The following is a 13,516-nucleotide window of genomic DNA, read 5'->3' on the forward strand; positions in this document are numbered from 1 at the left end:
GACCAGTGGACCTGGAATTGGAATTATGCTTCCTACACTAGTAACATCGGGAACCTCTGGCTGGATGCTTGGATATTTATGTTGAAAAATATGTCCCTGAAGTTGACAGATTTCATAAATTACCATGGCGATAGGATGGGACTGATCAGTGTCTTCTTGAAAGGAATTGCATGCAGCAACCCCTTCCACCTATGTTGTGTGCCCGGGTGTCTGCGACCTCTCCCGGCAATGTAATGTGGATCTTCTAGAAGGGAACCCTAAGTCTCGATTCCTCGGGAAATTGTGGGGGTGAGGGTCTCGGGGGGGCGGGGGGGAGGGAACTGATAACTAGACAGGAGGCTGCATCATGGGAGCCTTAGCCTTGGTGAAGGGTGTGAGGGTTCTGCAGTCTTGGAATCCGCACCACTATAGACCTCTTAATGATGTGTTGGAGGAGTGTGACTATTACCTATAACCCCTTCTTTCTGGGGCCTGGCTTCTCTTGTTTTTTGGGCTCAGAGTTGTCTTATTTCACCAAATCCATCTTCTGATCTAGGAAGGGGACCCTGAGGATAATGACTCTTTGGGACACTTCGGCCTTCCAGCCTCTCAACCAAAAATGGCTTCATCCAGCGACTCAAACATTTTCTAGCGGAATGGCTATGATATGTTTAGAGAAGATATCAGAGCACAGCATTATCTCCCACATATCGATGCTATTTTCACCTGCTTCCAGTACAGAGAACAGTGTCCGATAATACTTTAACATGAATTGCGTGGTCTAGGCTGAGAAGATGGACACCTTAAGCACAGCAGTGCCAGCTCCACAAGCGTTCTTCAAGGCAGCTGTCAATCTTTTGTCAACTGGACCAATCGGTCCATCATCCTCCCTGGCCACAGGCTTATGGCTAGAGAAACGTGAAAGGATTGAAACTACCTTCAGGGTATTGGAGAATAATTCAGGCTCACATCCATTGTGGGGGCAGAGCTTGCTCCAGCCTGCCGTGAAATAACGTTATGCATCCGGCCCGGTCTCTAGGTTCGGTGGCACAGACACATGCTTCAGCGACAGGTTGCATAGTAGACGGGCATCCGTTTGTCCATAATGTGCTTCTTCAGGGATTTCCAAGTCCTCTATTTCTCTGTGTCATCCAGGTGATCTTGGGTACTTTTAGGAAAATGCAGGGGGTCTGTGTTGGGGGCCCTGGGCAGTTGGAGGGTGGAATTCAATGATGCAGGGTGGTCTGGTGGTATCTGTCCTTTTCATTTGCAGTGGTAGTAAGATGCTGATCTGACTCTGGCCCAATGGTCTCCTTCCCTGGACCCAGATCGTTATCTGGTAGACCTGGGGCAGGTTCTATGGCTCCTCTCATGCTTAGTATATCAACCTTTGGAATGTCAACTGAAGATCTTGTACCCATGCTGTCCTGGCATTACACGAGGGCTCTCTTCTGGGCTCCCATTGATGGCATTGATAGGGCCCACCCTCTTCGTGGAGGGTGAAGTGTGGGTTGTGATTGGTTGAGAGGACTGCATTGTGGGAACTTTCCTCTAATCCTCAATTTCTGCATGGAGATTATGGCCACTCAGCTGTAGATTCCACGTTCGTCAGGAGCAGGAGCTTTCAGACAGCCCTCCAAGCAGAATGACCCTCCCAAGCATACAGAGGAGCTAAAAACAAAGGGTTTGAGCAGTGCAAGGTGAGCAGCTATGCCACGTCCTCTGCAGAGGAAAAGTAGGGAGAAAAACAGGAGAACTACTTACCTGCTGTCATTCGGGCAGGACATTAAACCAGTGTTGCTGGGCGGGCCCTTGGTTTTCACGTATCTCTCATCTGAGGGGGAGCTAGCAAAGGGGTAATACATTTTCTGCTTATGTTTATTGAAGAAGGTGACTGGATGCAGTTCCCTCATTCTTTGACCCAATTTAACATTGGGTATGTTTGCCCTTGAGGGTGATGCTGGCCATTTGGGAGATCTACACAACTACAATGATATTGAATGTGTCCTTGGGACCTGGGTTCTAAAATTAGAACGAAATGTCAACTATTAAATCCAACTTTATTTACAATGCATCTTGTACACATTGTACTCATTTATATGCCTGTGTTTATTTTCCACAGCAAGAAGACATCACGTCACCTTATGTCTCTTATCATCTACTTGTATCTATTATTTGCACTATCACGGTACTACCCCAAACGTTATGTCTACACACACTCCGTACCAGCTTCTTGTGTATATAATCCTACAGCGCCTCCTAAATAATACTCAGGGATGCCTAAATGAGAAGGGAGGTGCATGAGCTCCACCTTAGTACATTTAGCCTTACAGTCTCTGAGCCTGCATCCCCAATGGGCCCTGCAAGGCTGGTGCAGCAAAACACCCCTGAACTTGCATGGCCCATTGGGCAAGGGACGCTGGGGAATGGAACACACATTTCCCTTTGACAGTTAAAGCCAACCCAGGAGCACTTGGGAGGACTTTCCCTGGGCTAGCTTTGGAACGTCCATAATCGGCTATGGGTGAGCCGGTTCCCCATTGCCCATTGTGGAGGAGCCACCACTGAATGAAAGCCAAATATGTATTTTGTTTGAAGAGCGTTGTTGATTCTGTGTCTTGGCGCAAATCATTGAACATTATTTTAGAACCTAAGCATTGGAGGGCAGCTCTCTAGCTGTTGTGCTCATCTTTACAAAAGACATAGAACATAACATAACTAAAAATCTAATGTGACACCAATGAGCCCAGTTTAGGTCACAAACCTGACTGCATAATGCTTCCATTATGCCGCCTTCACCGCTGCTGCGATCAGGGATAGTTTGTTTTTCCGGCATTCCAGCTTTTGAAAGCTGCTACTTTCAGTTATTTCAATTTAAGTTGCCAGATAATGCCAGCTGTCACAACAGTGTAGACGAGCAACAAAAACTCCTCTTCCTCCCTGGAAAACATTTAAACTGTCAAAGCCGCAGTACAGGAAAGAACTCCCCTGGGCTTTGGAAACCTGTGTGAGTATCTGCGCCTACACCCTGCCATCAGTTACTGCGCAGCTCCAGCGTCGAGAGAGGTAGGAGGGGCCATCAAGCCGCGGCCCCAGAATGATGGGTATTCTAAATCTGATTATATATTTTCATGTGGAAATAACACAATCAAAAAGCAATTACCTGCAATCAAGCCAGCATTGTGATGTCTGCCATTTTCAGCTTGCGACGGAGTGAACTGGCTGCCTCTGTCTCTTGCTCAGCAAAGTGTTTATCCGCTGCTTTCTGCCCAAACCAGGCCCTGTGTTCCTTCATGGAATGTTAACACTTGGACTAATAGTCCGTCGTCTTTTGTGGCGAGGGGGACTTCCGGTTTGCTTCATGAATCCAACCTCATCGCGTTTATCGAAAAGTTGCAAAGCTGTGAAAATAATAGTTATTGCATTCTTTGTTTGTTGGTGCATGTTTCCGCTGCCTATACTCCCAGCTTGAGTGCATGTGTGGTAACACACGCGTGAACTTGCCATGACCGGAGTACAATCATAAGTAGACGGGCATGTTATCAGCACATGCTAATCGAGGCATTCTTTGTCTACAGCACTTCTTTGGCACCTTTAACTTACACATGAACAACCAAATAGATATTAGTAGCTATTAAATATTGGCTAGACCTACCAGAGACTGTGAGATTGGTTAGTGGCATAGAGTGGCAGTCTGTGGCTACTCTGTTCTTTTTTCACCTGGCTGGAGTCTGCTGTCTTGTTCCTTTGATTGTAGAGGTGGACGTTTGCGGACCTTTCCTGAAAATCCTTAGCTACCCGCAGAGCGGTGCAGAGTAGCATAGAGTGGCAGTCTGTGCAGTCTATGTAGGCTGCCTGGGTGATGCTCTCTTCTGTTTCATCAATTTCACCTCATTGATCAACATCGATGCTCCATCCGAGCCAGAGGTAAACACGCTGAGTTAGGATAAAAAAAATGGCCCAAGTCGGCTCAGTAGAACTGAAGGTCAGGAGTAAAAAGCACGTGGGGGTGAACGTGTGTGTGTGTCCCTGATCTGGACCCCAGTAGCAGTCCCGGCCTTAGGGGGGGGGGGGCGAGCCGGGTGACCTAACAGGGGGCGCCGCGCCCCCCAGGGCGCCATTAGCTACAAGTAAAACGTACGTTTTCTTAAAATAGAAAAGCGTGTAAATATTGTTGGGGTAGTGCGGCTAGGGAGCAGGTCCTGGGGAAGTGTGTGCGTCAGCAGGACTGGTTCCAAACTCCTAAAAGTGACGTACAGAAGTTTACAGGTGCCCAAAAATGTGTATTGGGGTCCTGCAAAAGTCTGTGGGGGAGAATTTGATCAAGCCTTTTTGCAATGACCTAGATGACACATAATCTACAAGTAGGTCCTTTCTAACATGAGAAATCACAGGATGTGTGTTTGACCTTGTAGTCTAATTTGCTATAAATTAGCACCTGGAGGTGTCACGATAGCATGAAGCAAAATGCTCGACAGACTTCCTCTGTCGGAGTGCCTGAGATAAATAAGGGGAACCAGCAGCGAGCAACCAGCAGCGTTCCAACTCCATCACTATCCGTAACATCGCCGGGCCAGACCCAAAAAGTATAACCTCTGCCAGAGAACATTAAAGAGCAAAAACCGGCACCAGGGGATTGACTGGGGTACACAGATACATGAAGAAAGCTTACATACAGCAGGGAAGCTGGGACAAGGTCCCCTAACATGATATTGGACATTCAGCTTCCCGGGTCACCTTCCCTTCTCCTCAGCAGACCTGTGCAAGAAAGTAGGTGGGGCTTAACCTGCTATTTGTGAACTTTGCAAACACCTCCGTGGTGGGGAAGATGGGGTCTGTTTGGCCAGAGCCAGTGATCATATGGCGGAAGGAGGGGAGGCATAAAAAGAACAGCAGGAAACGTGTGGTTGTGGGTTGTTATGGTGAGGTCAGAGGAGGAGATGGCAGACCAAGAGTCAGTGTGAGGAAGGAACGAAGAGTGGCGCGTGGAGAAGATTTCCTGACAAAGTGAGCTATTGGTTAATGAGTGCAAGTGGTACTACGTTGTGAGATAATGCTAAAGGTTTTATAGAGTGCACTGATGCCAATTGTGTGGTCTTCAGGCGCCCAGGTGGATCTGTAATGCAAGGAAGGAGGGGGAGTGGATGTTTAGTAGGGTTGAGAGGGAAAAGAGCAGGAGAGCTTTGATGTGCTTTTGGCAACTTCAGTTTGGAAACACTGTTCACTGAGCATAAATGTGATTTTCGGAAGTTGGCCGCCATGTGCTGTTTTGCGAGTTTGTGTGGCTTGTTTTATTGTTGTGGTGTTGTGAAGTATGTGCAGATTGCGGTGCTGAGGAGCTCTGGTTGTGTTAAGCCCAGAGTCTGAGCGGTGTATGCAGAAGAATGTGTTTATTAGTATGGATTGTTGGTGAAAGTCCTGGAAATCCATCCAAGTGCTCCACACCTCCCACCCCTGAAATCCATCCAAGTGCTCCACACCTCCCCCCCTGAAATCCATCCAAGTGCTCCACACCTCCCACCCCTGAAATCCATCCAAGTGCTCCACACCTCCCACCCATGAAATCCATCCAAGTGCTCCACACCTCCCACCCCTGAAATCCATCCAAGTGCTCCACACCTCCCACCCCTGAAATCCATCCAAGTGCTCCACACCTCCCACCCCTGAAATCCATCCAAGTGCTCCACACCTCCCACCCCTGAAATCCATCCAAGTGCTCCACACCTCCCACCCCTGAAATCCATGCAAGTGCTCCACACCTCCCACCCCTGAAATCCATCCAATTGCTCCACACCTCCCACCCCTGAAATCCATCCAAGTGCTCCACACCTCCCACCCCTGAAATCCATCCAAGTGCTCCACACCCCCCCTGAAATCCATCCAAGTGCTCCACACCTCCCACCCCTGAAATCCATCCAAGTGCTCCACACCTCCCACCCCTGAAATCCATCCAAGTGCTCCACACCTCCCTCCCCTGAAATCCATCCAAGTGCAATACATCTCCCACTCTGGGAATCCATCCAAGTCTGCCACACCTCACCCAGAAAATTCATCCAAGTGCATCACATCTCCCATCACTGAAATTCACCCAAGTGTGCCACACCTCCCACCCCAGAAATGTATCTGAGTGTGTCACCCCCCTTCCTGAGAATCCATCCAAGTGCATCACATTTCCTATCCCTGAAATCCACCTAAGTGTATCGGATTCCCTAACCCTGATATCAGTCCAAGTGTGTCACATTTTCTACCCATGAAATTCATCTAACTGTGTCACCAGTGGCAGTCATGATCTCCCACCCGCCCACCTCAGTAGCCCTTCCTGGGTTTTACCTTAATTGTCACCTTAGCGGTCATGACTCCTAAGCTTCTCCCGAATTCGTTAAGCTGTCCGATTTCTTAGTACACGATCAATTTCCAGCCCGGTGATGTGTTTACTGGCCTAAGAGGAATCCGCAAGGAATAGTTAGTCGTCTTCATTGGTATTCTACGGGTGTTGTCTATTATCTATTGCGGAGGGTCTGGTGCATTGCTCCTGTTCACTTGTTGGTCCTCACTGGCGGTACGCCTAGGCTGAGAGTCGCCCTTCCCTGATTTACCCTCTGCCGGTTTCCCTTGAGCCTCCTTCCTTGGCCTAATCGTGTCAGGCCTACCAGCTTCTCCTGTTTCTGAGTAGTCCATCTTTAGGGAGCGGGGTTAGGGGACATCTCTGTTAAGCTCTCTTCCTAGTCCTATCCATCATTCCTCTATTATTAGTGGTCTACTTTTCCCTTTTCAATACTTGGCCGGTTACGAGGTGTGAAGCACTGTTCAGTCGGTTTCATTGTGTTCGGAGCTGAAGAGCCTTGTTTTAAGAAGTTTTCTGAATTTTGGATTGTCTTCCATAGTTCCTATTTCCCTGGGAAGGGAGTTACAATAGTTTCACGTCTAAGCAGGAGAAAGCTGATCCACCTGTTTTTTTCTTTGTTTGGGTTCTAGGTGGATCCCGTTGCAGGATCCCGGGGGTCTCAAGGTCTCAGGCAACTGGTTGGTTTAGTGTGACTGCTGTAGGTAGGCGAGAGAGAGCAGAGAGTGAATGTGAAGTGATTGTGTGAGTGAAAGGGAGGGTGGGGAGAGGTAGCTGATGTTTTGAGCATGGCATTGTAGTGAGGAGGAGATAGTTACAGTGTGGAGAAGGGGGAAATAGCATTGAAGGATGGAGGTGAGGCTTGGAAGGCGTGAGCTATCCAAGGGAAAGTGGAGGAAGGAAAAGGAAGTAGGCGTGCTAAGGTGGGAGGAGTTTGAGAAGAGCAGTGAGAAAAAAAACATCAGGCTATAGCGAAGGCGAGGAGGAAGTGGGTGTAAAAGGAAGAAGACCAAATTGTGCGTAGTGGCTGTACAGCGCGTCCCAGTAACCCCCTTTAAAACACTAACCACTGGATTCTGTAGGAAGAGTTAGGAAGTCCTTGCGGGTGCTCAGGTAGAGAAGGCACAATGCTGGTAGGGCTCCACACCTGAACAGTAGGGTGGCATCTGCTGTACACACTAACCTGGAGTGTGTGGAAGGGACACTTTGTTTAGGGCGGATGGTGCTGAGAGAGAGAGAGAGACAGACAGAGACAGAGACAGAGAGAGAGAGAGAGAGAGAGAGAGATAGATAGATATGTAGGGAATCCTTGTACCATCTCGGAGCACTCACGTTTTCTTTAAGCCATCTTTGACACCAAACATCAGTGACTTTGCATTAACAACTGGTCGTTTTCAGACTCCTCTTCCCATTGCTTGAATATGTCTGTTGAATGTCCGTGGTCTCACAAATGCATCTCAATGGGACATAGGGCGCATTTTGCCCACTTTATTTCGCCCCCCCCCTCATAGTCAGTCTACATTCCAAAGTCCAGCTCACGCAACGCATCGCCTGTACCATTCGGCACACAAGCGCCTGATCTGGACCTGCTTACAAGGTAGATGTCTGCCAAACGGGCAGCTCAGATGTTTACTTATAGTTTATTTTTGTATAGCGCCAATGTCACAAATGTTGGCTTCCTCTGAGCACTTCGAGAACATATCATAAAAACCTACAGAGGCAAACATCAGAATTCAGGAAAGGGTAGGAGAGCGTAAAATTTGTATAACTTCTGCTGGGGAAATATACCATGGAACGCCATCAACGCTACCATGCAACGCCATCAACGCTACCGTTATCAGGGGCCAAAGGAAGGCAAAGTCTACTAAAACAGTTTCCTTGATACATTGTATACATAGTTGGTTGATAAACACCTTGTTGGCAGGCATTGCTGGTTGGTTATGCTGGGCGTCCAATTTAAAGGCCAGAGCATAGCAAGGGTGCTCAACCAAGGCTGATGGCACTGTTACCATCTGGCACATCCCACAGCAAGGTGTCGATTGTCATTAGCGCCAGCAGGTTACTAAAGCTATCTGTGGGAACTCATGTTAACAACAACAATTTAAAAAACACGTCTCTCCTCTTTTGTCTTCCTTCCTCTTTGTTGCCGGGACTTGGTAGTCCTCTCTCCACTCTAATGAAGAGGAAAGAAGGACTACAGTGGCCCAGGAGGAAGAGAAGAGGAAGGACACTAGAGGAAAGTACCTCATACTTATTTTTTATTTTAATGGGGAAAAAAAGTGGAAGTAGCATTTGTACAGCAGCTGTTCAGAGCATGCTTGAAGGCAGGTTTCTACCCTTAGACAAAGGCTGTGCTGGAAGCCACCTGACTGGTTGCTTCTCCTGCCTCTGGTGCTAATTCGGACCTATAAACTAAAGGAAGAAATACATAGCAGTGAAAGCCGGATCAATAATTATCAATCAGGTAAAAAAATGGGCCAGGATTGTTTTACGGCTGTCATGGTATCCATAACCTTTGAAAATGAAGGAGCGCGATTCAGCACACTGCTATGAACCGAAACCTATAATGAAAGGAGAACACTCTTGGCATAAGTTATAGATTTCTGAAAATTATCAGTGTGCCTTCTGAGATGTGGAGTTGATCCAGACATGGGCCACAACAATGATACAGTGTGTGGATAAATTCTGATATTTAACGGTGACATGAAGGGCCAGGCACTATGCTTTGGAGTACATGGTTGGCTGGAATCCTTGACATGCCTTGAGGTTATGCGTTATCCAGTGGAGAACCCTACTCATACTGTGTCACGGTGACATGCATGTTACCTGTGCTAGGAAATCTATACACTAGCTACTGCTCCATTTAGGATCAGGACCAGGATTCCAATTGTTGAACCATTGTAATCTTCTGTGGCCGCCTCTTAAGGTGACTGTGAAGTTCTGAGTCAATAATGATTTTATCGGAAGAAAAATGTCCCACCTTCTGTGAATGTAGATCATTGTCTCGATTGTATTCTAAATATGAAACACGCCCGGTTAAGTGCTGCCAAAGCTGCAATAGCTGTTCAGACACACCTGTTTTTATTTGTCACATAGAAATTCATGGACACTTTTGTGCTGTTGATTAGCAAAAACAATTGCTGCTTTACTCAAGCCTTACCATCAAGCTTTGCACTCAAGTACCTGCCATGGTTTTCTCAAAGTTTGAGAGTTAATAACTTAAATGAAGTTGTAAACATGGTACTGGTGTAATAAAAATGCCTTAACTAGGTCCGCCTTCAGCTAAGCACTATGGGTGGTCTTCACTGAAGTCCTGTTAAAAATAAGCATTGGCAAAGCCAACAGTTTTGGCTTGTGTAGAAGTATCAAGCATGTGCCAGGCACTGCTATTAGATGCCCAGGTACTTGCACCCTTTTGCAGCTGCTACCATTAATGGCAAGTTAATGCCACTCTGACAGTGCCTGGTAAGTGCCTTTCCCATGCCTAGACAAAAGCCCAAACAAACTGTTGACATTTCCAATTCTTGTTGTGTGTGTAACTAAACTCGGTGTAACTAGTCAGTATCCATTTAGAGGGGCATGGGTAGTTTTCTAGCTGTTGTAAGGAGCGTTTCCTTTTTGAATGAAATTGGACACGAGATTTCATCTTCTCCAGTGATTCTACCAACTGCCTGCATACTTGTCATGCCTCATGATTTCTTCGGGAATGCGTCTAATTACTTTGAATTCCGGTAGACCAAGTCCTTTTTTTTATTTTTATTTAACAATATTTGCAAAGTGTGACCAATGTCAAACAATGATAATTTCATCCACATTTCATTGATATGTTTGGTTGTTCATATAAATAATCAGGGAACATTGAAAGTATTGTCACAATGTGTAGTATATCTGAATACGGCTTTTTATCTTCTACAGAAGTAGTGTACAAAAAATATATATTCATACAGACCTTACACTGCCCCGTTCTGTTTTCTTTATAAAGTCCTTGAAGAGCATTTCTGCCTTTACTTCTTAAGCCACATAAAGAGAGGGAATGGGTTTTAGGAGTGGGCAGCCACAGCCGGTATTTCCTTAATCAAAGAAAGCGACTTGCTACAGCTGAAAAGACTGTACCAGCCACCCTAGTCGTTTCCACTCTGCACCCCTGTTGTCATTTAACAAAAGAGCCAGTCTCTGCAGCCTGTTGCCTGCATTGAAATGCTACAGGCTGGAATTTGGACTGGGATTCCCCGTGCAGTCTGAAATTCCCAGGTTTGGATCAAGCTTGTTGTGCAGATTCGAAACAGGCTTTTTCAACTAAACAGGTAACCTCTGCCACTGCCTGCTACATGTACAAGCCTTTGAAAGGCCGGATAGTAAAAGAAATATGAGTAAACTGATTGTGTCCAGATCAATGGACAATAGATCTCTAATGGAAGATTGGACAAGAAGAATGACACGTGAGATGACTCTGGAACGATGGGAGGCTGTCTGTAGAAATGTTTGCCGAGATCGCGTCAGATTAAGATCCTGAATAAGAGTGTATTGGACGCCTGAGAGATTACATAAGAGGGGTCGCTCTGATACGAGTGACTGTTGAGGATGTGCTCACAGAGTGGGCACCTTAGAACACATGCTTTGGAAGTGTGTGAGAGTGAGAGATTTCTGGCAAAGATACTGCATCATTTTTAACAATGTGTTGGGGCAGACCTTGGAATACGATTTGAATACATAAATTCTTGGTGATGACGAATTACTGAATTATCTGTGATCGCCTTGGAAACAAGACGACACGGCACAACACAGGTTCGATCCCCAGGTTCGTGCTTCGAAACCTCCAGATACAGCGCGTTATAAATGCGCAACTAAGAGACATATTCATGTGACAGCACCTCGATGTCCCCGGGCTGTGTGAGCGCTTTAAAAATGCAAAATTAATAAACTCTATGCACTTGACAAAGAAAATGGCTATTTAGAGGAGCCTGAGTGGCTAAAAAAATAATATTAAGAGGCTGGAGATCGAGACTATCTCCAGAAGTGAATGTTTGGATGGATGAAATGTTAAAATTGGCTGACATGGCAAGATTGATTTATCGTCGGAAGAATTTTTTATTTTTTTTAATACAAGGCATCGGGTAGATTCCTATGCATGTACTAGCTCTGTTATGCAGTTTCTTTTATTGGGGGAGGGAGAGGGCTTATTTAGATATGTTCATTGTATATTGTATCTGTAATGTGTTATAAAATGCATGCATTGCTAAAAAATGAAAATTACAACAAAAAAAGCTGGACAGAGGCACGTTTCTTTCATTGCAACAGATGCGCAGAGGGGGTAGCTGTGGGGTTGCAGGCAGGTGCAGAAGTCCAGCTTTCTTTTCACCAGCAAGAGCATTGCTCAGGTGTGTATGCCACTTGTGAGCCCAGAGCTGCTCCCTGCCCACTCTGCTGAATAATGAAATTAGGAATCTGATAGTAAGCTGCCAATTATGGATGGATGGATATGCACACCATTCAAGGTTTCTAACACTATGGTCTATGGAAATGTCCTTTTCCCTTGAATTATGCTCGTCGACAATTTGATGGCATTTTTTGTACATGTATTTTTAAAAAAGAAATTACTCGACATATACATCACATCTATTATGGATCCATGATGCCATAATGGAATTTTTATGACCTTTACAAATTACATGGCAACAGAACTCCTTAGTGGATATTGCCCATGGTGTTTCTTTCAGAAAGATCCCACTGCCAAAGTTAAGGGCCCAAACAAAGTAAGGGCCCCTTAGTGCTTATGGCGGTGTCGCTACTGGCAGGGCCGGCTCGCTCCTGCTATTAATAAAGCCAAGCTTCTGCGTTGTGCAGACGCGGCTGCTAAAGGAGAGATTGCATTTAAAACAGAAAGAAAGAAAACTGTGCTTCTGGCACATTAAGTGTATTTTCAGTGCTGATTGTGATTTTAATCAACAGTGAAAAGGGACTATCTGGCAAAAGCACAACAGGAAAGAAGTTACGCTTGCTTTTTATTTCTGCAAGTTGATCTCGCCTTTAGCAGCAGCCATATGCAGTATGGGGTCTTTGAGGATGCTAAGTGTGAGGACTGCGCAGCACTCAGACTTCTGAGAGTAGCAGGCGTATACAAGTGAATTCAGCCTGCATTCTGAGTAGGTTAATTGACTAGTGCCCTCACCACCTATTGTCCATTATGCAACACAGATTTATATTGGAGTTGTGTACACATATATTCTAACTTTGTCATTGTTTTAATTGCAATGTTTGAGTGAAAAGAGATGCACCATTTTAACATGTTATGTTTTCTTTTATTGACTTTAAGCAGAAAGGAGAGCCTGAGGTCACAGTTCCCTCTGTCGAGAGCAAAACACAACTGACATTTGAAGTCCCTCTCAATGACACCGGCTCTGCTGGCCTTGGCATAAGTTTGAAAGGGAACAAATCGCGGGACACTGGTGCAGATATGGGGATCTTCATCAAATCCATCATCCATGGAGGCGCTGCTTTCAAGGTATGTGGGAATTGAAGTACTGCTCAAATACCCTGATAAGTGATGCCCTTTTGAATCTGTTGTGATGCTAAGATGCTGGACGCTCTGGTTTATTGTACGAGTGATTGGCACTATAGATCTGCTTTGCCTGACTAGTGAGCCAGCACCTTTCCCCTTCTTCCCCAGCAGAGACAACATCTCCTTGGCCGTGAGGGCAGGTTGGGACTGCTGATTGGGCTACTTGGAGAACAGCACCTCTCTCTGCCTTTGAACTATGAATTTAGAATAATGCACACCTTTTGTTTGTCCTGCTACCCCTCCCAGCCAGGATACTCTTCAACACTGTCTGCATCACATATAAGGCAACCACTGCCAGAACACCAGCCTGCCTAGTAACAAAAAGTGTAGGCTCAGGGGAGATGCGCTCTTCCAGGAGCCAGACCAATGCAAGACTTGCAACACTACTGGCATGCAAGGAGAAAACCAGGAAATGGGCCTTCTCCTGTTCTGCCACAGGCTTCTGGAACACCCCCTCCCAGTTGCAGTCCAGATCTCCCTAATGATCATGCAATTCTGGAATGAACTCAGGCCCCTGTTCTTCGGGGAATACCTAGGGGTCCCTGAGGACCTGCCACTTCTTGGTATCGATTGGATATATATAGGTATCATGTTGGATAGCCAAGCTATCATTACCTGTAAACTCCCCTTCCGCT

At 46.1% G+C, this 13,516-nt stretch overlaps 1 protein-coding gene across 3 annotated transcripts in view; it reads left to right on the forward strand.

Annotated features, from left to right (window-relative positions):
• The window catches only part of PARD3B (par-3 family cell polarity regulator beta), a 2,582,324-nt gene that overhangs the window by 1,209,969 nt on the left and 1,358,839 nt on the right, over positions 1-13,516 (forward strand). For 2 of the 3 annotated variants that reach the window (XM_069615556.1, XM_069615558.1), the window contains exon 11: positions 12,636-12,824. In XM_069615556.1, the coding sequence (XP_069471657.1) occupies positions 12,636-12,824 (189 nt within the window). The remainder of the gene's footprint in view (positions 1-12,635; positions 12,825-13,516) is intronic. The other variant, XM_069615557.1, reaches the window with a different exon arrangement.

This window comes from Ambystoma mexicanum, chromosome 9 (assembly GCF_040938575.1).
Source record: "Ambystoma mexicanum isolate Mex_15411 chromosome 9, UKY_AmexF1_1, whole genome shotgun sequence".
Classification (NCBI taxonomy): Eukaryota; Metazoa; Chordata; class Amphibia; order Caudata; family Ambystomatidae; genus Ambystoma; species Ambystoma mexicanum.